This window comes from Nyctereutes procyonoides, unplaced genomic scaffold (assembly GCF_905146905.1).
Source record: "Nyctereutes procyonoides isolate TBG_1078 unplaced genomic scaffold, NYPRO_anot_genome, whole genome shotgun sequence".
Lineage (NCBI taxonomy): Eukaryota > Metazoa > Chordata > Mammalia > Carnivora > Canidae > Nyctereutes > Nyctereutes procyonoides.
The window spans coordinates 14077151-14102670 of NW_026575042.1; the positions used below are offsets into that span (position 1 = coordinate 14077151).

General features: G+C 39.8%; 1 protein-coding gene across 2 annotated transcripts in view; it reads left to right on the forward strand.

Moving 5' to 3' along the window:
• GADL1 (glutamate decarboxylase like 1) overlaps positions 1-25520 on the forward strand; it is a 171295-nt gene that overhangs the window by 39754 nt on the left and 106021 nt on the right. For both annotated transcript variants that reach the window (XM_055320884.1, XM_055320883.1), the window contains 7 exons: positions 1536-1642; positions 2345-2460; positions 9012-9091; positions 9214-9268; positions 14025-14141; positions 18612-18676; positions 18948-19029. In XM_055320884.1, coding sequence (XP_055176859.1) covers positions 1536-1642; positions 2345-2460; positions 9012-9091; positions 9214-9268; positions 14025-14141; positions 18612-18676; positions 18948-19029 — 622 coding nt within the window. The remainder of the gene's footprint in view (positions 1-1535; positions 1643-2344; positions 2461-9011; positions 9092-9213; positions 9269-14024; positions 14142-18611; positions 18677-18947; positions 19030-25520) is intronic.

The following is a 25520-nucleotide window of genomic DNA, read 5'->3' on the forward strand; positions in this document are numbered from 1 at the left end:
AACCTGGATTGTTTGCAAAACGACATGATGTCTGTAGAGTGCTTGGCATGTAGGGAAGTAGGGAGGTGACACATAGTAGGTGTTCTGTTGTTTTGTTTTATATCATTTTGTGCTTTTGTTTCCCCTTGTTTCCAAAGTTTTCCCTTCAGGTTGTTAAAATATTTGCATTAAATTCTATGACTGTAAATTTAAGTGTATCTGGCTAGCTTACATATTTGGAGTACACATTTGTTTAGATACACTTTAATGTAATGGCCTAATTGTTAGAGAAGGAAATTATAGATAATTTAGTCACCCTCAAGTTATCTGGAGAAAGAAGAGGCTCAAATATTATGAAACAAGGCATGGTAACCCTCCCAGGTGGGGTTCCCTGGGAATCTTCTCTAAATGGAGTTTGGTGAGCAGAGTGTTTATTAAGAATGCCCTTGGGATCAGCATGAGTGATGGGGGGAAGGCAGCAGGAGTGGGCAGAGACAGACAGATTGGCTGACTTCATGGTGGTCTCTGGAGTTACAGTGGCCCTTAAGAGCAGTCTGGAGTTGGGGCTATATGGCCAGGCCTTTATACCTCCAGCTAGACCAATTATAAGAAGAAAGGTTGTGACCTTGGGAAAGATGGCTCCATGCCCCTGAGGCAATTCCCAAAAGGGCTAAATTAGTGTTCTCTGACAACAGCAGTCCAGCCTGGAGAAACAAAGCCTTCAGTGACAAAGGATTTGGGTAGTCCTTTGCAATAAAATCATCACATGATAAGAGAAATCCCACAGAGCACTTCCCATTTGTGGAAACACAGTCATGTAGTGGAGAAAACCCTAGCTCAGGATGAGTAGTTTCCCTGTAGAATAACTAGAGCTGATTGCTAGAGTACTCATGGTAGTAACCTAAGAAAACCTAGTTACCATGACAATAGTTTTTTAAAGAATTTATTTATTTATTTATTTATTTATTTATTTATTTATTTATTTGACAGAGAGAGAGAGAGAGAGCGAGTGCACAAGCTGGGGAGAGGGATAGAGGGAGAGAGAAAGAAGCAGACTCCCCACTGAGAAGGGAGCCTGACACAGGGCTCAATCTCAGGATCCCCAGATCATGACCTGAGCCAAAGGCAGACACTTAACTAGCTGAGCCACCCAGACACCCAATAATGGTTTTTCTTTAAAGGCACCCAAAGCAGTATCCAAAGAATGAAATGGTCACTGCTCATGACTAATATTAAGAAATCTAGATGCACTGCTTTTATCTCTCTCAGGGGAACTGAAGGGTTCCTGTAAATTATGATTGCTGAAGTAGCTTGCGTATCCCTAAGGCCACCAGCCAGCTATAGGCCATCATGCCAGCTAATTGCATTTATCAAACCATGACCAGCACTGTCACTGACTGCACATTTCTCTATTTCCAATTGGATAAATTTCCAAAAACTCTACCTGTACTTCCATAGCCACTTGGTTGAATAAAACTCTATGTACATTTCTTGGGACCCCAAAGGGATGGTTTGACTCTAGTCATAGAAGTGAAGTGTTTTTTATATCTATCTAGTTATACGTATGAGGTGTCCCCAGTGTTTCTGTTAGTGGAAGAAGCGGTTCTGAAGAAAATGATTGAATTTATTGGCTGGAAAGAAGGGGATGGAATATTTAACCCAGGTAAGTACAGCTAGTTATTGCCATCTCCCTTGCACTGCAAACACCTAAACATTTATTCATGTGTTATATGAGGAACAACTCCTTGAAGATTTGCACATTCCAAAAAAGTCAGATAAAAATAATGCTATTTGTTGAAAATCTAGCTTGTTCCTTTCTCTGGAGAGACAACATTTTGCATACATGCTCAACAGCCGACATAAATGTTAAGCCAATGAGATGTCTACAATTTAGGACTTATACCTAACAAATGAAATTATCTATTGCTGGAAATTGGGAAGGGCTACAAGGTTTTTAATCAATTTTACTTGAGAAGGTTTCTGAATCACATGTTGTTCATCCTACAGTCCTTTCTTGGGACAGAGATGAGCATGTATTGTCATTTTATTGGTCAGGGGACAAATTGTTAACTATGAAGACTTGGGTACTGGCCCTTGCCCATAGATTGAAATTTTTAGTTTGGAAAAGCTCTGGAATGAAAGAATAGACCCAAACTTTGGTCTTTGCTGAGATTAGAAATTGCTGCAGTTGGGGGTCAGGAAGTGTGCAAGAGTCATGGGTGGGGCATGGTGCTCAGATGGCTCCTGGGGGGATATGTCATTAGACTAGAGCAGCTGTAGCCTTTAATGTCTTCCCCCGTGGTCAGCCTTTAGGGAGCTATAATTTCACACTCTAAATATGTCATTTCAATTTTGTTTTTTGCAGGTGGTTCGGTGTCCAATATGTATGCAATGAATTTAGCTAGATACAAATATTGTCCCGATATTAAGGAAAAGGGGCTGTCTGGGTTGCCAAGATTAATCCTTTTCACATCCGCGGAGGTAAAAAATTATTTTTGATATCAGATCTAGATAATGCATTATTTAAGGGGGTTTGTGTGTGTGTGTGGAGGGGGGGCTTCTGATACACTTTGGTCCTATCCATGTGTGACTAATATGCCTGAGTATAACACCATATTTCATTTCCAAGGAAATTCTGATGGGTTTGATACTGTAACCCCTGACCACTCAATTTTGTACATCACCTTTATTTAAAATTTAGAGTCTATGACATTTTTCTTTGAGAAAAGAGAACATTCAATTTGAAAGTGTTATCTCTTTCTGTGAATCTCTTCTCTGAGTGTCTTATTTATTAGAACATAGATGATCACTCAGCGCTGTCAGAAGACTCACATTGCCTTGTATAACTGATTACTTTGAATGGCTAACACAAAGGCTTTTCAAGAGGAAAGGGAGATATTCAGAAACAGTGAATATTACCCCTCCCCCCCACACACACATGATTCCATGCCACAATGCCTTATGTCCTTTTACCCTACACCAAAGTAGGCGGTCTGATTGTGGCTTCGAGCTAGGCTGCTTGCCTTCAATTCTTGTCTCCACTACTACTCCACTACTATCTGAGTGACCTTGGGTAAGTTGATAAAATCCTTTGTGCCTCCATTTCCTAATTTGTTAAAATAATCATCAGTTAACTGGTGTATCTAATGAATTATCCCAAAGCTCAATGGTGTAGAACTATAGCTAGATATCATTGCTTACGAGTCTTGGGACAGCCAGGACCCTTCTGCAGCTCTTGGCTGGGCTCCATTATATATCTGGGGGTTGCCATCCGCTGGCTGATCTGGGACTAGGCTTACAGAGATGATTTCAGGAAGTTCTCTCTGCTCCGTGTATCTCTCATCCTTCAACAGGCTAGTCCAGGTGTGTAGTGATGACAGGGATCCAGGGGACAAACAGCATGGAAACCTACCAGGCCTCTTGAGTCTAGGCTTAGAACTGGCTCATTGTCATTTCTGCCTCATTTTCTTAGTGAAGTAAGTGATGTCAAGGAGCCCAGATCTAAGAAGTTGGAAACAGACTTTATCTCTCTCTCTCTTTTTTTTTAAGAGTCTATTTATTTATTCATGAAAGACACACAGAGAAAGAGAGAATGGCAGAGACACAGGCAGAGGGAGAAGCAGGCTCCATACAGGGAGCCCGATGTGGGACTCGATCCCGGGTCTCCAAGATCATGCCCTGGGCTGAAGACAGGCACTGAACCACTGAGCCACCCAGGGATCCCCCCAGACTCTATCTCTTGAGGAGACTTGCTGCAAAGTCACCTTGCAAAGGGCATGGATACAGGGAGAAGTCAACAATTTGGGGACATCATAGCAACCCAGCAGCCACATGAGCTTAGTAGTCACGGCTAAGTGGGTTGTTGCAGAGACTGAATGAGTTAATGCATGTAAAGCAGCATCTGGCACATTATAGATACACAAAAATGTTAGCTAGTTTTACTACTAGGAGGAGAATTACCTAGCTATAGTAATATGGGTAGAATAGACGAGCACAGCTGAAGGGCAGTCTTAACTAAAAGATATTTTTTTTCCTTTTCTCTTCTTGTGCGATTCCAGTGGGTGGCTCTGTCCAACCCACCATTGCTTCTTCCTGGCCTCCTGGCAGTAAGAGCTGAGCTTCTGTACCTTCTATGATAATCCAGGAACTCCTGTGAAACACAGGCAGCATCTAAAAGTTCTCTGTTATTTCCAGTTGGGCCTTTCTGTATCTGTTATTTCCCTAGAAGAGCAGGAGTTACTTTGTTGTTGCAGAAGCGTATATTGTGGAGTAAGTGGTAGGCAGTGGGAGAAAACCTGGCCACCTCCCATGTCTTCTACCTGCCCTGGCTTCCCTTTGCCCTGGTTAGTTCAGTGCCAAGTGCAAAGTGGGCGCTGGCTGTGCGAGGTGTCTAGAAGGAATCATCTAATCTGAGATTCTTAACTCAGCCACTCAAGGCCCTTCTTCATGAAAGCTTCTTCTGTAGCAAGCAGAATGTTTGGGAATGTAGACATCTGGGGAAAAACACTTGGTTCTTTGAAATTATTATAGAGTTGAGTTTCCTTCTCTGGATTCCAAGGTTCCACTTGAGCATTTCCATTGGTGGAAGCCAGCATATCAGAAATGCAAAGTTCCTTCTTTTGAATTGCTATTTCCATGCCTGTGAAAGCTGATTTGGTAGGGCCTCTGCTATCAGCTCAGTGCTTTCACTTTTGCCTTCTTCATTCTCTGGTTTAAAACATACTAGAGCTCTTTTCTGGAATACTTGCTCCAGAAAAGGGGAAGGAATTCTATGGAAGCCTAGTATAAAGATTATGCATGGGACAGATCAGTGACACAGGTGTAGCTGGCCAGATTGGGAGTGAAAAGAAATGGAAACCTCATGCAGTTGGGAAAACAGAACTATTGTTTTTCTTTAAATCTCCAGTGGAGATATTTTAGCAAAAAGAGGTAAAATGTGCTGTGACTAACATGCCAGCTGAAGATGGAGCCAGAAAAACCAAGAACTAGATAGACATCTTAGTTTACTCAGGCTGCTATAACAAAATATCGTAGACCAGCTGGCATAAACAAACAACATTTATTCCTCGCAGTTCTGGAGGCTGGGAAGTCCAAAGTCAAGGTGATGGTAGACGTGGTGTCTGGTGAGAGCCCGCTTCCTGGTTTGTGGACCACCGTGTGCTCATGTGATCTTTCCTTGGCTTGTGCTGGTGGACAGAAGGAGAGGTCCCTGCCTTCTCTCCCTATAAGGCCAGGAATCATGAGAGTCTTGCCCTCATGACCTCATCCCAACCTAATCCAATTGTATTGGGGGTTAGGGAGTAAACACGGGAATTTTGAAGGTAATTTTTTTGTTAAGCACTGGGCTCATAACAATGCAAATTCCACAGTAAAACTCCATAGCTCTGAACACACTATAGTTCCAAATACAGATTTTCACCCCATTCATCCAGACTCTACCTTGTTGCTCCTTCCTTTCCCTACTCAGCCAAAGAGACTAAAGTCATAGCATTTGCATCATTTTAGCTCCTATTTTGGTGATCACCTTCACCACTTATTATAACAAACCATTTCATCGGTTAAAAAAAATTATTAAAGAAGGTGTGTTTCCTCAAAGGGTTTAAACCCTACGTCACTCTTTTTGCTATACCTCCCTTGTTTGCTTTTAGGCGTGAGGATAACCATTCCATCCCTGTCTTGTGTCATCGAATGCAGGGTATATGCACTCACCACTGGAGGTATATTTGCATATTTGAGGTTTTGATTGTAAGTTCACTCTCGGCCAAGACCTGGAACATCATGATAGAACCCCTGCTCTGTCAAGTGTACCTACAGTAGATGCCCCCAGACTGAGTAGGAACCAAAGTGAAAGGACTTTTGGAGAAAAGCAATAAAAGTAATAAATCTGTGGCTTGATTAGCAGTTAGATATGACTTCCTTGAATTTATGGAAATCATAGGTTTATAATTCACGTCATTCGGGGAATTGGCATAAGTAATGATTGACTGTTACTAACAAGTGAGTGGAGAAGAGAAACCCTTACTTCCCAGCCAGCCAGCAATCAGCTTACTTCCTGTCTAGCAGGATGGAGGCTTGGGTGAGGTGAGAGAGACCAGGGTACGCTTCTCCTGGTCATGGTTCCTCACGTACCTCATTCACTTACCCTATTCTGTTTAGGTGGGTCTGACAGGAGTTTGGATGCTATTGCAAGCATTCTCCACAGGCCAGCAGATGCTTCTTAGGACGTCAGCAGAGCATAAGAGAAGCCCATCTGAATTGCGACTCTGCTTTAGGAATTGAACCAGCTATGTGCTCTTGGAGAGGTCCCTATACTGCATTGCTTTTCTCCATTCCCCAATGTATGACATTCACAGACCCCCGGTTTCCCCACCACCTGGAGCTCATTTGAGCACCAGACTAGTCAGCACTAGAAGGATCCTGAGTGTCCAGCATACAACCTGTGGAAGGGAAAGCAACAGTTCCTTGAGAAACCCAAGGTCACAGAAAAAAAATGCTTGTTGGAATCAGAAAGGCAAATGCCAGGGCACTTCTGTCTTTCAGAGAGCACTTGCTGCTGTATCATTATAGAAATAAATGCCCACTGGGATTTTTGTGTCTTCTGTAGATGAATGAAACCTGGGTGGGGTTTCGGGGGGAAGGGAGATGGGATATTAGAACAAATGACTGACTTACCTTTCACCAGAGATGGGAGCAAATATTTTTTTTTAAAGATTTTATTTATTTATTCATGATAGTCACACAGAGAGAGACAGAGGCAGAGACACAGGCAGAGGGAGAAACAGGCTCCATGCGGGGAGCCCGACGTGGGATTCGATCCCGGATCTCCAGGATCGTGCCCCAGGCCAAAGGCAGGCGCCAAACCGCTGCGCCACCCAGGGATCCCAAATATTTTTGTTTTTAAAGGCAGTGGTTACTTCTGAACTCTGGCCTTCTAGGGTTTTCCCTTCCTTGAAAGTACTCAGCATGTCTGAAGCATTGCCTCTGTCCTCCTCCTCCTCCTTCTTCTTCTTCTTCTTCTTCTTCTTCTTCTTCTTCTTCTTCTTCTTCTTCTTTCTTCTTCTTCTTCTTCTTCTTCTTCTTCTTCTTCTTCTTCTTCTTCTTCTTCTTCTTCTTCTTCTTCTTCTTTTGCACTTCCAGGGCTCTTTTCCTCCTCTGATGCCTTCAGATGTTTATACTTTGGTTTTGCAGACTTTTATTTTATCTGTCCCTATGCATTTGAGATTGACATTGGACTCTACTTTGCCCTGAGGTAGCCAAAGATAGCTCCACTGAAGCTTTTCTTCAGATTACCAGTTTTTTAATTCAATAGACACATTGGATGGGGACACTTGGCTGTTTTTCAGGGCAAAGCAATGTGATTTTCCTTATTGGCAGATGCCAGGGGGGTAGGCTACTATTTATTCATTATGAGATTAATAGTTGGTTGCCAGAGCCCAAATCTCTGGTGAGAAATAATTCACCTTGGTTATGTCACCCTAGCTATGGTGGGCTGATGTCGCAAGTAGAGAATTAATTACATTTTCGTGTACATTATTACTCTTCAATATGCATACGTTCCTGTAACAATTTGAAATAAATGCATCCTACATGCATTTGGCCGTGTCCTATTTGATACTTGGAAATTAATTATTTAGGATGGTTTCATTTCTCCTGATGGTGTTACTTCTGCATTTATTTTTACAGAGTTAAAAAAAAAGAGCTTCCAATAAAACTCTCTTGACAAAAGAAGAAAAAAATTACCACATTTGGGGTAATATATCAAGTTAAGTGTGAAGGCATGACTACTCTTTTAATGTATTCATACCTACAAATTAAATTACTAAGGGTTTTTGGTACAATAATGTCCTTTAGCACCTTCATTTTTCTGGCACGAAAAAGAATTAATTGACCACCTGTCCACACTAGTGTATAAAGAGTGACATCTCCAATGTTTGAATGCTAATTATTTTATAGGCTTTATGTAGCAGGGGGAAAAAAAGACCCAACGATCTAAAGCCTACACTACCATTTCCAATAAGAAATAGACCAGACCTAATTCTAGATCTTCCTATTAGCTTCATGCATGCCAAGGCTGCATAAAGTGAGGTGTCCATAAATTATTATTACTTTTTGTTATTATGATTTTAGCCACATTCCTATGTGTCTCATTTCTTTTTGTTTGTTTGTTTGTTTTAAAGATTTTATTTATTTATTCACAAGAGCCACAGAGAGAGAGAGAGGCAGAGACACAGGCAGAGGGAGAAGCAGGCTCCATGCAGGGAGCCGGACGGACGTGGGATTCGATCCTGGGGCTCCAGGATCAGGCCCTGGGCTGAAGGTGGTGCTAAACCGCTGAGCCACCTGGGCCGCCCTATGTGTCTAATTTCAATTTTACATTCAATTTTAAACAAGATTGGTCAAGTGTTTGATCAGCATTCATAACTCACCGTTGGCTCTTGAAAATCTTTCTTCTGTGGTTTGCGATTGCAGTTTTTGAAGCAGAGTCTTGCTCACTCTTCATAAGGTTTTGAGTTGGCAGTGGACTAGATTGTTTCCGTTAATATTGAGTCTTATTGGCTGCATCTTATTGGCAGCATCGAGAGCAACTTCTCTCAACCTTTTGGAAAAACGAAAGCCTCCAGTGACTAAACTTGTTTCCTAGGATAGGCTCTGTGCTAAGTCCTTTACATATATTAGCTGATTTTAATTCTACAAAAAGCAGATGAATTAGGCACTGACACATCCCCTTTAAGTGAGCAAATTGAGGCTTGGAAAGCATACGCTGTTTCCTCAAGATTCCATAGCTGTAACTGGGAGAGTTTGGAATTAAATCCTGATTTCCCTCATCCCAACCAAAGTCAGGGTTTTTAACCACTATCTCACGGAGCTCGTGTGAATCATTACTTTCTTTTTCTCTTATGTGATAATGTTGCAAAGATTGGGCTCAATCATATGACTTTATTTTTTTTCGTATGACTTTAGATTAACAAGCAGTAGTTTTTTCATGTTATGCATTCATGTTTTCCTTTTCCCCCTCAACCCTTTTAATTTAGTGTCATTACTCTATGAAGAAAGCAGCCTCCTTTCTTGGGATCGGTACAGAGAATGTTTGCTTTGTGGAAACAGATGGAAGGTAATGGGGACAGGATCCGGAAGCCTGGTGGGCGGAGGGGGAATGCATACTTTTTTAAAAAGCAGTCCCAATGTCTGCTCACGACTAAACATAACTGAACGTCTCCAATCTGTGTCTCCTAGAGGTAAAATGATACCTGCAGAACTGGAGAAGCAAATCTGGCAAGCCAGCAAAGAGGTGAGAGCGGGAGAAAAAAAGGCAAAGGAAACGTAGGCTGTGTCTGGGTATGAGGGAGGGAACACAAGCAGTCAGACCTGTTTCTGTGTGTGGGAGAGAGAAGAGAGCTTGTTAGAATTAAAATAGGGAAACTCATTTACAGATGTTCTATTTCCAGGTGCTTGGCTCTCCATGTTCTGTGCAGTTTCTCAGATGTTCCCATTCCCAGGTGGCTGGAGCCTGTTAAAACACTGACATCACCATATCCCGGATTCTTGCCTAGAATTAGCCTTAAAAGATGAGCCCAGCCTCGCCAGCAGGGCCCCTGCATCCACCCTCCTACCTAACTAGTGACTGAGGATTCTGGAGGCCAGACCAATCCTGCCTGGGTCGCATTCAGAATGATTTGGATTTCCTGATCAATCTCACCTCCCAGGTTGCTTCCACCCAAGCCCATCACGGAGACCATCACACTGTATTACGTCTGGGTCTGGTATTTTAGCTCTGGCAGGTGTCCTTTCTTTCTTAGCTTCCACGATATAGTAAAGCTGATGTGCTCATTGGTGGAGAAGGTGAGGCCTTGTCCTGCTTACCTGCTATGCTCCAGGCGAGGCTGGCCCTGACCCCTGCTTTGTGGGTGCACCGGTGCCTTGGTGGCAGCCATCTTGCTTCTTGGGCCAAAAGCCGGTTGGATTAGGTGCACCTGCTTCACCGCTTCCCTCCCATCCACCACAGCTCTCCCCGTAGTTGGAGCCTCAGCCAAAAGCTTCCAGTAGGTAGCAGCAGAGTTGAGTGTGAAACTGCTGGAAACTGAAAAGCCCAGGTTTGAGCTGGAATAGAAGCATATTTCTTCTTTACAGGATTTCACGCTCTAAGAACGATAGGCTCTTTAATTTTTATTTTTTTGTTTAATACATTTCTGTGATTTTACTCTTTATATTTTTTAAATTTTCATGAAAATAACCTTATCACCAGGGCACGCTAGTTCACCATATTTGGTTTGAAATTCTGTACTTAAAAATTCTGCCTTTTTTGCAGGTGTACCGGCTTCAGCTGTGTGTCCTTAGATCTATATTTATCTTTGTTCTTTTTTTAATTCCAATGACAAGGGGACTTGAAAGCTGTCTGGTGAGACAGATTATCAGATTTCATTCACTCTTGGGTAAAATTCTTTATTACAACTTGTTTGTTCTGCTGTAAACCACGGATATTGTGTTCTAATTTTATCTTTTTTCTCCCCCCCTAGTTATATCTTCTACAGAAGTTCCTATCAAAGAGAACTTTGTTTATGTCATTAGTGCTTGTTGGGGGGAGAATATTGATTATGCTTTCTGTATGGTTCATATGATTATATGATTCATATGATTCATATGATTCCTTCCTGCTTCCCTTCCCCCTCTCTTTTTCCCTCTTTCTTTCTTTAATCATAAACTTTTCATTATGGGAAATTTAAAATATATAAGAACTAATATAATGAGCCTCTTTATACCCATCATGCAACTTCAACATCTGTGAGCTTATTATGCTCTGTTCTGTTTCTGCTCTGTTCTGTCTAAACCCTATCCCCTCCCACCATCATTAGATTAGTTTGAAGCAGATCTCACACATCATGCCATTTCATCTATAAATAGTTCAGTATATCTGCAAAAGGTATGTATTCTCTCTTTATTAAAAAAAAAAGAAAACCCACACACCATTACAGGAAATAGTTTCTTAGTATCATCAAATTTTCATTCTATATTAAATTTTTTCCTATTGCACTTTTTTAATAGTTGGCTCGTTTGAATAAGGATTCAAGGTCCATATGTTGCATTTGGTTGATTCATCATACCAATCTTTTCTAATCTGTAGCTTCTCCCTCCTCCTTTTTTCTCTCCCAGCAATTGATCTGTTGAAGAAACCAAGTCCTTTATCCTGTAGAGTTTTCCACGTTGTGGATTTTGGAGATCACATCAAGAACTGGAGGGTCTAAGTGCTCCCTCCCCAGTACAGTCCATCTGTTCTCTATATTTTCTGTAATTTGGCAGTGAGATCTTGAGACTTAGTGAAATTCAGATTTGAACTTTTACCAGGAAGGCTTTACAGGTGGTGTTTTGTCCTTCAATGAGAACACATCTCCAGTCTCTTTTTGTGCTAATGTTGATCCATGGGTTCTGGTATTACGGATCCATCTATTACAGAGCTCTGCATCAGCCTCTCACCTCATGAATTTTGCTGCCATTGGTGATCATTGTTTAGACCTATTATTTCATCAGGTGATGTTCTTCTAACCTGTTCTCTTGTTCCTCCTTTATTTATTGGTAGGCTCACTACCGTAAAGAAAAACCTTTCCTCATTCCCATTTTGTTTCCCTAAGGAAACCATTTGCACATCCAGGGCAGGATAAATGTATGATTCTTCTCCCTCGTTTATGAGTTTTCAGAATAGTGAGTTAGTTGCCTAGCATCCCCTAAAGATAGCCGAAACAATTTTTCTTTTTTAGAATCATTAGGGGTAGACTAGGATATTTGATGGATGTTATTCCACTGCAGTCATTGTTATTTTCATTGTTCAAATTTTTGTTTGTTTTGACTGGGAAAGTACATGAAACTGACATATCCTAAAGTTGAGAATTTGAGAAGAGAAGTTTTGAAAACGTGAAAATTGCTTTAGGCATTTTTAAAAGTAGGGCCATGGGGTGAGAGTTGGTATGTCTCCTCAGTTTTCTTTCAAGTTAGTTAAAACTTGAGCCTGGATTCACCAAGGACAAACCTTGTATCCATTCTGAGATAATACTTGGTGATTAGTTTTGTTTGTTTTCAGTAGCTTCAGACCCAGCTTTATTGTTTTAAACTTTGAACTCATATTGTTACAGATTTGGGGATGGCACATCAATTTTTTTTTTCTGGGATTCAGTTCTCTGGCCCACCACAACCCATTAAAAATCTGTTGAGCAGTGACCTTTACTTGATGCCATTACAAAGATGGTGAAAACCACAGAAGTGTCAGAGGTTCTACAGTTCTCATGAAAAGATCAGACTCCTATAACCACTGAATATTTGAAAGTATTTTTGTTGAGTGTTTCAAGTGACAAACTTTCTTAGGGAATACAGCTCATCAGCAGCACACAATCAATACCCTTTACACTGAATTTTCTCATTAATAGCAGGAGATATGAGAAAGGAGAAAAAAATTGGAAGGTTAAGTCCGGATTGCAAAAGTTTGATTTCTGGGCCTGATATTTATAGCTAGATTGTTAAAAAGGTGAGGAAAACTCATTAATAGGCTGTAATGGCTTGCAAAAGTATCTTCTCACAGTTGTCAGGGTGTCACATAGCTTATGAGGAACAGTCCAAACATTAAAGACACCTTCAATGTTTTTAGGAAATTACTTTTTTCTCTTACTTTTAACGATTGATGTGAATCTGGTCTCATTTTGTTTAGGTCACTGACATGATAAAGATGCAATCTGTTGGTAGTTGAGCACAGGGAAAAATTCCCAAAGCCCATGGTTCTTTAGGGGCTCTATCACCCACTGGTCCTGTTCTAACAGGTTCGGGTGGACTGGATCCCATGTGTCACAACCATCTCCATAGATGGCAAATGAATTCATTGGGTACCATCGCTTTGTTTCCTATGCCTCTCAGTTTAAAAATGTAGAGCAAGTGTCTTTGCTCTGCTCCACTTTCCACTGAGAAATAACTTCTTTCTGTCAAAGGGCAGCTAAATTGGAAGGAGTCTGGTTCAAAAGGCATAACTCCTGACATTAAATGGGACATAAAAATATATTGCAAGAACAACTGCACTTTAAGATAAAACCAAGAAAACAAACTGACTCCATCCTAAATGGAGATAAAATGACTTTATAGACAGGGAAATGTTCTTGTCACTTATTCCTCAAGTGCTCTGAAGTCTTAGGATTCTCATTGCTCTCCCCACCCCTACCTTTGTCTGCAAATTCACCCTCCGAGGCGCTTCCAAGGTGAGCAATGCATCTGGCTGCTATAAAGTTCCTTATGGGGCCAACGTGCTAGGCTAGCTCGGCCAGAATTACCATCCAGCTCTGCATGTGTTCCACAGTCTCCCTTCTCCATCCCCCGTGCCCTCTGGCACCCGTTACTTTACAAGATGCGACCATCAGTTGTATGAAGAGGCAGAATCATGGTAGGAGTCATGCAGGTTCTCTTTTCTAGCACATTCTAAAGGATTCCTTATGGGGGCACCCAGTTTGGAGAGTGTATCCCAACGAGGTTACTCTGTCCTCTCTAATGCCAATTTGTGCCTAATCACACTGTTTTGTAATTGCACTTACTTGATAAGGAGATAGGCAGACAGGCCTCCGTGGTTTGCACCTGGAACTGTTTATTTTCCCATCGTCCTTGTTTTTCTTTCGCAGAGGCTTAGCAATGCTGGCACACGGGCGTCAGTGAATCACCCCCAAAAGGACGTAGGAATCACAAGGAAGGCCAGTTGGCCATTGCAGTGGAGGTTATTCACTTTCTATGTGGGAAATCTAAAGAACAGAAAACCTTCGGAAAGAAAATGAGAGTAAAAACAGTTAACAGTGCATATTGGAGCTGAGACAAAGGACTTGTCCTAACACTGTCTCAGTTTCCTTGACTTCTTGGAAATGACTAGAGGATATATTCTGGAGAAGCTGAACAACACTCTGTCTGAATGGTTACCTCCAAAGGCAACCAGATAAATTACTGGATGTGTAAGCATTATGTTTACCAACCTATTATAGACCAACTTAGTGGTGATGGTGATGGTTCTTGTATGTGCGTCCTCCTCACAGGGAGCAGCTCCATTTCTGGTCTGTGCTACGTCTGGTACAACTGTGTTGGGGGCCTTTGATCCTCTGGATGAAATAGCAGACATCTGTGAGAAGCATGGCCTCTGGCTTCATGTGGACGTAAGTGCATTTGAATGTACAATCGGTTTAACTTTCCAGTCTGTTTGCAGCTTTGGTAGGAAGTGTTTTGTGTTCTCAGAAACTAGACATGAGGTCCCCAGCTCCTCTTATTTAAGTGTAGTGTTTCTAATTAGGAGAAATAAATCTGTCATTTTCCATAAGGTAATAAAGAAGACGATGCCGGATTTGATGTAAAGTTTGGTTTTGTTTTTCAGATTCCATTTTATTTCCTCTTCTCTCATGAACTATTCTCTTTGGTCCCTTGCTCCTACGGTCATTGAGGCAGTATGGTGTGAGGGACACACTGAACTACAAAATCAAGAGGCTTTGCCTTTGGGCTCCAGTCAGCCTCTTCTTCATTGCAACCCTGGCCATTTGGGCTTTGGTTTCATTTACAAAGAGGGAAGTGGCTGATGTGGTCTGTAAAACATCTTCTAGCTCTGACATTACATGATTCCAATCAGTTGGAAAATGCAAAAAGCTGTGTTACATAATTTCATGCTATAGTTAAAGTAGATTTTATCTGGATCCATCATAGATAATTATTTGAGAAGAATTGGGATAACTTACATTCTTCATTATTTTCTGACTTAAAGAATTGGCTTTTTTTTTTCTAATTAATTTTGTAAGTCCTGGAGTTGTTCGTAATAAAATTTTCCTTAATTAAAGGTAACTCTTCAAATTCTACTAATCCAGGGTTAAAAATCTGAATTCAGACAGTTATGAATGCCTATTGAGCTTTCCCCTTTTTCTTTTCTCTTTTCTTTCTTTTCTTTTCTTTTCTTTTCTTTCTTTCTTTCTTTCTTTCTTTCTTTCTTTCTTTCTTTCTTTCTTTCCTTCTTTCTTTTCTTTCTTTCTTTCTTTCTTTCTTTTTTTTTTTTTTTGGTAAAGCTGGGAGTTAATTAGTTTGATTTAACCAAATAAATAGAGGAGACTATTGAACTTACTGATGATACTGTAGGGAACTTTCTTCTGGTAAGTGAGTGATTCATATTCTCCTTAGCATTAAAAAAAACCAACAACAACAACAAAAAAAAAACTGCTCTTTTTGACTTTCTGAATGGAAGGTAACAGCATTTGGGGGATATACCTACACATAGTTTTATAGTTTGTATGATCTTATGCATTCAAAGTAAAGTGTCTGTATAACAGAGAGAATTTTTCAGCAGCTCAAGGCCTTCATTAAGCATATGCTAATACTTGGTAAAAGCAGCTGTGATATAAAGCTCACTAGAGTTACAGGCTCTATTAGTATGCCAGTGGCAATTCTTCAGGTAGATTATTTGTGACTTTAAATGGGATTGTAGCATTTGTATCTGTTCACATTTCAACTTTTATCTTATTGATTTTTATAGACTTCGGAGCATAATAATACATTATGTCCTAAAAGATAATATAAAATGAGTACTTTGTGACTATGGAAATAAGGGGGAAAATCAAATATGTCAGCGGTTATACTTAAACATTCTATTCTCATAAAAGAAACATCAAATATGAATTATATAGTTTATGTAAAGCAGAGAAAATACAGCAGTTTCTAAATTGGGAGTGAGATTAAGAGACTTAAGAGAGGCTCAGAGAGAATTGCAACTTGTATGTATGAATGAGAACCTGCTTAGATTTTCTAAAAAAAAAAAAGAAAAAAACAGAGGTTGAATTTTTTAAGGAAACACTTTTATAAGGAAATGTTTAAGCCACACAAATTATTCAATTTGCACATAGTAGGCATCTTGTTGTATTAGACAAAATTGGACAACAGTATGTCTCACCTGGTAAAGAAATTAGATCTCACATTGAGATAATATTCGCTCATGTTTTAATATTACAGGCTGGATATAATGTAATATTACATTATATTGTCATAATAATATTGAATCTTTTGATAAAATTTGATAAAGGGGCACATAGCTTATCTTGAAGAAATTACATGCATGATGTATAGTTTATTAATTTTAAAGATAAAAATTAACAAAATTGCAGTAGTTATCTTGGCCCGTTGGAAATTTTCTATAACATACTTTAAAATATAAAAAACTGTCATCTACTTTATTTATTTATTTATTTATTTATTTATTTATTTATTTATTTTTTCTCTACTTTATTTTTTAACGTAATTATGGTTGCTGATCCTCCTGGGTGTTTCATAAAATTAAGTTGCCCTGCATATGTAACATATTTCATTAATTCTAAGATACACTGATTTTGTTACATATTAAGGTAGCTGAAGTTGGTATGTTGGTCATTTTTTTCCCTTTCTTTGTGGTACACAAAAAAATGGCGACTCTTACTTTTGATAGGCTTATATTTGGTTAATTACAATGCATCTTTATGCAACTACATAAGGAAAACTTTAGTCTTCTATTTCTTCAGGAGGGCAAATGTTACCTCAGCCTCTGCCTCAGACTAGAAGAGCCGGACCAGCTAGACTAGAAAGTCCCAGCTGGTCTGACACTTCTCCAAAGCAGAAGTTGTGTGGCTGCTGCAAAGCTTCCCGCTCCCAGTAGAGCGTCTTGAAATGTCTCACCCACTCTTAGTTCCAAGTCTCGGGGAGGTAGTAAACACTGTATTTAAAGTCAGGGGCTTGCCTCTACTTCCCTGTGTGGTTTGGTCTTACTATTAATTTCTTAACTAATGAACTAAAGAGGACAATGTTAAGTAAGATGGTAAGTGTGGTACCTAACAGGTAGTCTTAGCTTGATAAATGACGGCCCTCATTGAGGTGAAAAACCACACTTCTTCAACATTTAGGTAATTGTTTTGCTGTTTTTGCAAGTTGAGGGTTAGGAATTCAGAAAGTGAGGCAAATAGAAGTAGGGCACTGCCCTCAGGGCTGTGAGGTTCTTCTCCTGTCAGCTCTTTTGAGGACTAAGTCTGTGGAGGAGCTGTTCCTGACCCTGCAAGTTCCTCTAAACTGGGAAGCTAATGCCTCAAAAGAGTTCACATGATTTTAAAACTTCCATGCTGCTCATTAGGATAGGGAGCATTTGTTTACTTTTGAGGAAGGAAAAGGAGACGGAGGTGCTACAGGAGATGGGAAGGTATGGGAGTATGGTGTGTGAGCTCCTGGACTCACCTCCTTCCATCACCCTCAGCTCCCCACACTGTATTCTACCATTTGACCCTAAGCTTTGATGCTATCCTGAAGCAAGAATGGGCTTTGGTTCCCAGATCTAATACTTAGAGCCTGTGAGACCTTGTACAATTCATTTCCCACCCCTGAGCCTTAGATTTTCCATTAAAAGTTTGAGGTAATAATGTCTCCATTCCCAATGCAATGTTGTGTGGTTTTGATAACCATGGAGGCTTTCAACACGGCCCAAGCTGATCCCTTCATATTCCCTCACAGCCATGACCCTTTCTCGACCTAGAGATTAACACTTAGAAATCTGCTCAGTTGCAGGGACCAGACTGACTTCCTTATTACTTGTGGCAATTCTCCCTCCCTTCCCTCCAGACTTCCTGACTGTGAGGTTTCCTTCCATTTCCTATTCTCAGCCATCTTGTCCTTTGTTCATAATGCATAAGTCTCCAGGGGACATCTTTCCTAAGTCCCAGGCTTCCTTTCTCCCACTCTTGCATTTTTTATTTGCACTTATTTCTGAAAGCTATTTGGCCAAAAAGATCTAATTAGTAGGATCCACCTAGCCCTTCCTAGTTGGCCATGAGTTCCTGTGTACCCCTCTAACCACCCTGTCAAGCATAAGCCACATTTATTATTCGGAATGCCAACCCTCAGCTCATGCTTCATTACCAGCATTTGCCCGTTGTGTCTGAGACAATGCCAGCATTGCAAAGGATATGGTCTATTTTACTCTTAAATATAAAAAACAAACTGGTGGTTGCCATATAGGTGGGTGGGGAGAGGGTGGTTGAAATAGGTGAAAGGGATCAAGAGGCACAAAATTCCAGTTATAAAGTAAATAAACCACACAGATCAAAAGTAGAGCATAAGGAATATACTCAATAATATTGTAATAACAATGTATGGTGACAGACGGGGACTCCACTTATCATGGTGAGTGTGGGGTACTGTATAGAAGCGTCAAATTACTGTGTTGTACACTTGAAACTAATTTAACATTGCATGACAGCTATACTTCAATAATGAGCCTAAAAAATAAAAACAAAAGATATTGTCTATTTTAGATTCTAGATTAGAGAAGGGTTGGACTGTGTCTTCTGAATCACTTTTTATCCACACACAACTCAACAGGTTAATATACTAATTTCCTTGTGATGTGTGAATTTAAATCCTGCGGGAGGCCATCTATTGTGAAGAGGCTCTGCTCTCCCGCTGGAGTGAGAGCCAGTAAGCAAAAGCTTTTGGAATATACATTGCTTAATCTCGGTTTAAAGCAAAGTATCAAGTAAGGCACCTCAAGGCTGTCTCTCAGAGTTTTCTATGACAACGGACTGGCCAACAAATAATATTGAAATAACATTGTTGTGATTATATAAATATCTCAACAGGCTTCTTGGGGTGGCTCAGCTTTGATGTCCAGAAAACACCGCAAGCTTCTGCATGGCATCCACAGGTAAATTCATTTTCTGGGGCCCAGCACCTCTTGTTTAGGCAAGGGAGTCTCTCTGGATTTTGCACACTTAAGTGACATGTGAAATGGACAGAGACGAAGTAATTGTTTTACTTTAAAACTCCAAGCTTCCCAAACAACTCAAACAAGTAATCCTGTTGAGGACTTGGCTATGAGTGTTGAATGCTTATGCTCCTAAAGGAAAGTATTCCTCTGGCCAGTAGAAACTAATTAAATTCCCTCCTTCCCATGCCCTTTTTGTTTTACATAACAGAGCTGACTCTGTGGCCTGGAACCCCCACAAGATGCTGATGGCTGGGATTCAGTGCTGTGCTCTCCTTGTAAAAGACAAATCTGTGAGTTCTCTTCTGGCCTTTGGGCTTGGATGGGGGTTAAACCACTGTGTTTGCAGAGGGTTCATTTTTTGCTTACATTTTGGTGCTTCGGTACAGATATAGATGAAGGTCTTCGGCGAATGTTGGTGGCCTAGAAAGGAAAAATAAATAGGCTCAGATAAAAAAATCTAGTGTTTCTGCTTAGGTCATTTTTCAGATTAGATTTAGGTATTCAATAATCTCATTAGTTACAGAAAAATGGTCTCTCTTGCCCTCATTTGGATTATATTTTAAACCTCAGTTTTAAACATTGCCAAGATTTTGTTCTCCTTGATTAAGTCTGGGATTTAAGTTAGCATGAAACTTCTGCTTGCTGAGAAAGTGGAACAGATGTGTGTCATACATTAAATTGAATGCCTAATATGCTTAGCTCGGGCTTAACAGCACATTTATACAGGAAGATGTTAGTTCAGGACTGATCACTGAACACTGATTTATTAGCTTCTTTTGGAGCATTGCGGGGAGTTGGAAACTAGTCTGGATCATGGTGGGGCAATTGTAAAGAGTTGCTGAGTTTCCTCCTGGCCACAGGTATAAACCTTGTGTTTTTTCTGGGTAAAATAAGGATTCTTGTGGGAAGTGGCCCAGGCTGGGAAGTGCCACTTCATTCTTAGAAATGCCTCCTCAAGATATGTGTGCAGCATGTGGGTGATCTTTCTCAGCCATCTGTTTACATTTTTTTCTTAGGGGACTCCCTTTGCCAATGCTAAAGTCATTTTCTCTTTTTAAGGAATTTTATTTCAAATGAAAACCATATTTAAAATTAAAACCTAGTCTTGCATGTGCAGATAGTTACAACTCTCTTTAAAAATGAATTGTGACATTTTATGTCAGAGCCTTTTGTGTTTTGAGATGTCCAAATGGAATACTGTAAGGACTAAGGGCAGACCGCCCAAAATGTACTCCAATGGCATACTGATTATTTTGAATTGAAGTTACTTGGGAATCAGCCAGTGCAAGGACACTCAAGCCCGCTCTGTCCTCCTGAAAGCAGGACACAAATCTCCTGCATGAAAAATACCTTCCCTGTACTAAGAAGTAAGAAGGCATCCTACCACCAGAGACAGAAACGTTAAAGCCAAGAAAGCTCTAGAAACAAACCTGTTACTTTTTCATTAATCCACTACCTCAGCCCAAACTACACTTAGAATTCCTTACTAATTAAAACTCACACATCTGTTTTCTTTATCCTATCCATTCCTCACAAATGTATTGTCTCATTGTCTAAAATGTGTAAAAACAGCTTTGGTCATTTGTTTAGGTCTCAATTTCATTATTTGGCCTCTATGTGCATATCATAAAACTTTGGTGTCTTTTTTCCTGTTAGTCTGTCTTCAAGTAAATTTAATTCTTTGTCCAGCTAGAAGAACCTAGGACAAAGAAAAATTTCTTCCTCCCCTTTGGTATCCTTCAGAAACTATGAACAGATTCTGCATTTAGAGGTAGAGACACTTTCAGAAATACAAATATATTCCTTAATATTTTATCAGGTTGGCTTATATCAACACCACTTTTTTTTTTGCATTTAACTTTTTAGGTTGTGACTTCATTTTATAATGGAAAGGTAGTTTAAGATTACTATATCATTTGTGAACTAAGAAACATCCTCAGCTTACCCGTAGTTACATATTTAGGACAAGACAGAGTTAGGAATAAACCCAGGTTTTCCCTTGCTCTAGATATAAGAACAAAAATATGTCAAGCATCCTTTATGTGCCAGGCATTCTACATCTGCCTTCCTCCCAGTAAGCCAATCTGAATGACATCCTTATCTATTGGTGTGATGTTCTTAGGAGTGGAAAATTCAGACCAAAAATTTTATGACTACTCTTTTAAATAACTTTCTAGCTTTTATATATTTCTTTTGTCGAATGATATTTGAGTGATTCAGCCAAGAATTGATTTGCATTTATGTACTTGAGGCAATTCAAAATTTTCTGGATCATCTAACTTTATTACAGGGGTGACAATTTTATTTTATTTTTTTAAAAGAATTCAGCTCCGGATCTTAATAAAAATAATACCCATGTCGATTCATATGGCAGGAATTAAGAAGTTAGGAAAATGGTATGCATTGTGCAAAGGATTGAACACTTTTAAAAGTTGCCATTTTTTTAAATAAAAGATTGTTTTAAAATTAAACGGAATGGAGAGCTGAGCCATGAGAGATGAGATGTGACAATAAGCTCAAGCAGTTTTGCGTTGGTAATTTTCTCTCTCTTTTGTACCTATTTTCTACCCCTGTTCTCTTTCATACTCATTCATTCATCACTAACCAACACTAACTGACTTCCTGTGTAGGCCAGGTGCTGTGCTAATTCTGGGCTCATGAAGCAGACGCATTCCCTGTAGTCAAAGAGCTCATCATCTTACAGAGGAGACGATGAACAAAATGTTCCTATTTAATTCTTTAATTATTAATTTGATAAGTGGTCCGAGGAATGTGTCAGTTGCTGTTGATCATATATTCTCCAGCCATTACAACCTCCTTCCCTTCTCCCTTGATACCCATCTAACTAGGCTCCCTTGCACTAAGAGCCACCACATGACATGGTCAGTATAGTATAAAGGAAGTATGATGAGGGTCTTGAGCAAGGTTTTACTTGCAATTAGGGATAATACATACGAAAGGAGAGCATCTTTTCCCTTATTTCTACCTTGAATGCAGTTGTGTCAGAGCATGATGCGTGGAACTCTGATAGCCACCTAGTCACCATACGACAATGACCTAAATGGCAGAGCAGAACGGGGAAAAGTCTCGGTCTTGAGTAATGATTTTGAAATGTTGCACAAATCCTAGAAGTGGTTACTTACAAACATTTTGTGATATGAGGTCATTAAGTGTCCTTATTGCTGAAACTGCTTCCATTGGGTAATCTGTCTCTTGGAGCCAAATGCACTCCTATCAGATACAGAGAAGAGTATAATACTCAGAGAATACATAGCAGCGAGTCCTGAGATGTTTCATGGAAGAAACAGCACATGTGCAATTTTTAAGAAAGGAAGGTTCTTTTATTTCATTTCATTTCATTTTTTATTCTTTATTTTTTTAAAAGACCGTATTTATTTGAGAGAGAGTACGTGTTCACAAGTGGGGAGGAGGAGCAGAGGGACAAGCAGACTCTCCACTGAGTACAGAGCCCAACACGGCTCGACTCAGGCCTCAATCCCAGTCCCTGAGATCACGACCTGAGCCAAAGTCAGATGCTTAAATGACTGAGCTACCCAGGCACCTAAGGAAGGTCCTTTTCATTTTAGAAACTGAAAAAAGTCCACTGTAACTGAAGCATAGAGAATAGTGCTAAGACAGACATGAGATGAGGCAGTGGATGGAACATGCAGAGTCTTCAACCATTTCAACCATTTTAGACTTGATCTTCAGAACAAAGAAAGAATTTAAATTTTAAAACCAGGGAGTAATCTGAAAAGCTTTTCATTTAAGACAAAGAATTGGAGGAGGGCAGGAATGGATGCAAGAGTAAGAAGCTTATAGTCTCCAAGCAAGAGTTGATGGCAAGGGAGATGGGAAAATGTGATGAAATTCAAGATCTACCTTAACTATTCACTAGACAGGGCTGAATTACCAGTTATATGTGGGAGATGAGGAAGAAGCAAGTGTCAGAGTTGACTCCTTGCTTAGTGATACAGCTACTGCATGCATGTTTGTGTGTAGATAGATGAAGACTGCAAGAGGAGAAGAATATTTGGGAGTGAAATATCTTTATTTTAGCATCTGCTACGTTAGATTTGGGATTCCTAGGAAGGCTTCAAGTGAAGTTTTCATATAGGCAGTTGACATGTAGACCCAGAGCTAGGAAAAGGGGTCTGGGCTGGAAAAGTATGTTGGGAGGTGGTGAAATGTAGATATCTTCCGAGGTCCTAGAAGTGGAATGGATTGTCCTAGAAGAGGAACTTGGGAGTGAGATGAGAAAAGTGCGTAAACTTAGTTCTGAGGAGCTTGTGAATCTGTGAAAGTTGAGGTCGGAATGGCCAGGGAGGGAGGAGGAGGATTAGGAAACAGTGTCGCTAATGAAATACTCCTTGAGGGATGAGTATTATGAGGAGTATGCATGACTGTCACCCTTTATGTTGAAGCTTAAATGTCATCTCCTTAAGGAAGAGATCCCAGTAAGTGCTCATCATCATCTGTAATTATGATTTCTCGTGTATTAAATCTCCTTCCCTCTAGAACATAAGCTGTATAAGAATAGGTATAATGGCATGATATTTGCCACTGTATTTGCAGTGCTTAGCAAGTATTCAGAGAACAGGGACAAAATTAAAATTCACTGAAAAATTTAATGCTTTAAGTGAACGAAAAAACCTCAGAAATATTTGCCATCATGTCAGCAATAACTAGGAGTTCCCAATTTTCCCCCTACCCCAATTTATTCCTTTTGAGAGCTCTGAGATAACAATGATGAAAACTGCAATTGATGAGTTTTATTGCCTGGGTCCTAACACAAGGCTTGAGCATGCCTCCAAGCAATAATTGATGAATAGTGGTTTTTAATTTGGACTTACTTCTCCAGTTAATGGAAGGGGATAACTCTAGTTAAAAGAAAGCAAATTACTTAGTTGATATACTTCTGTTAAGGGAAAAACTAATTCCCTAATTTGTACCCTCACAGCCCTGACATTCACAATGCTGTTTTCCTGATTGACTAGCAGTGTTGTTTGCATTTTTAATGTCCTGTATTAGCAAAGAAGACTACTTCCCAAACAAAGCAGAGCTGCTGCTCTCAGAGTTGTACTATCACTAGCTGTCTATGCTTCATAGGGAAAAGGAAACTCAGATTATAAAAAAAAAAAAACTGTGATTAAAAATAGGTTGACTTTAGATGTAAATGCTGGCACTACATTGCTGTTACAGATCAAAGACAATTTTGATGCTTTGATCTAAAAGAAAAGGCAATATATTCTAAGAATCAGTTGCATAGAGAGGGAAAAAAAATCTCAATATTGGCTTTTTGACTTTTAGTGTTTATTAGAAGGACTTTTTAGTTAAAAGAAAACTAACAAAAAAACATAAAAAAAGAAAACTAACAGATACATGAGAATGAGAAACATGCTAATCAGATGACTTTCTGAGTAGAGATTTTTCCTTTCCATTTCTACTGACCATTATAACCTGATATTAACTCACAGGGACATCCAGTTTCACTGGACAATTTCACTGAACAATTTGAACAATTTTGGTTGTTTTTTTTTAGAAAGACTATGTTGATCCTGTGGATTTTGTTTATTATGTCCATTTTTATATGTTCATTTCAGAAGTAATTCAAATGTATCATAGATGAATCAGAAAATTCAGATAGGGAGAAAAATGAAGAAAAAAGCAACAGAATACAGACACTTGAAGAGGCCCTTTTATATATTTTCTTCTGTATATAGACATTAAATGTATACATATTTGCACATACCTAATCTAAAAAAATTATACCATATTATACCATATTTTGCTTTCATGCTATCTTCATTTATTTTTCTTTTTAGTTTTTTTTAAGATTTTATTTATTTATTCATAAGAGATACCGAGAGAGAGAGGCAGAGACATAGGCAGAGGGAGAAGCAGGCTCCCTGCAGGGAGCCCGATGTGGAACTCAATCCCAGGACCCCGGGGATCATGACCTGAGCTAAAGGCAGACGCTCAACCACTGAGCCACCCTAGTAACTCGCTATCTTCATTTAGTCAAATACCTTTTGTTTAACCAATATGCATTCTATACATTGTAAGAGTTGCATAGTAGTCTATCATTTTGACATATTATGATTAACTTGACCATCTTGTTATCACTGACCAATTAGGTTGTTTCAGGATATGTACTGCTGAAGCAAGCACTCAATTAGGTCGTTTTAATATTTGGCTGTTAGAGATTTGGCTATCATCTTTGAGGCTAAATCTTCATGGATATCCTATATTCTTTCCTTGTAATAAATTCCTATGCATTGAAGAACCATTATCATCTTTCATGATGCTTTTTTTTAAATTTTTTTTTAATTTTTATTTATTCATGATAGTCACACACACACACACAGAGAGAGAGAGAGAGAGAGAGAGAGAGGCAGAGACACAGGCAGAGGGAGAAGCAGGCTCCATGCACCGGGAGCCCGACGTGGGACTCGATCCTGGGTCTCCAGGATCGCGCCCTGGGCCAAAGGCAGGCGCTAAACCGCTGCGCCACCCAGGGATCCCCTCATGATGCTTTTTTATACTTGTTTCCTAATTTTCCTTCTAAAATACCTCTTACATAGGGGTGCATGGGTTGCTCAGTTGGTTAAGCATCCGACTCTTGATTTCTGCTCAGGTCAGGATCTCAGGGTCATGAGATTGAGCCCCATGTCGGGCTCCATGTTCAGTGGGAAGTCGGCTTGTACATTATTCTTCTCTCCCTCTCCCTCTGCCCCTCTCCCTGCTCACCTTCTCCCTCTCTCTTAAATAATTCAATCAA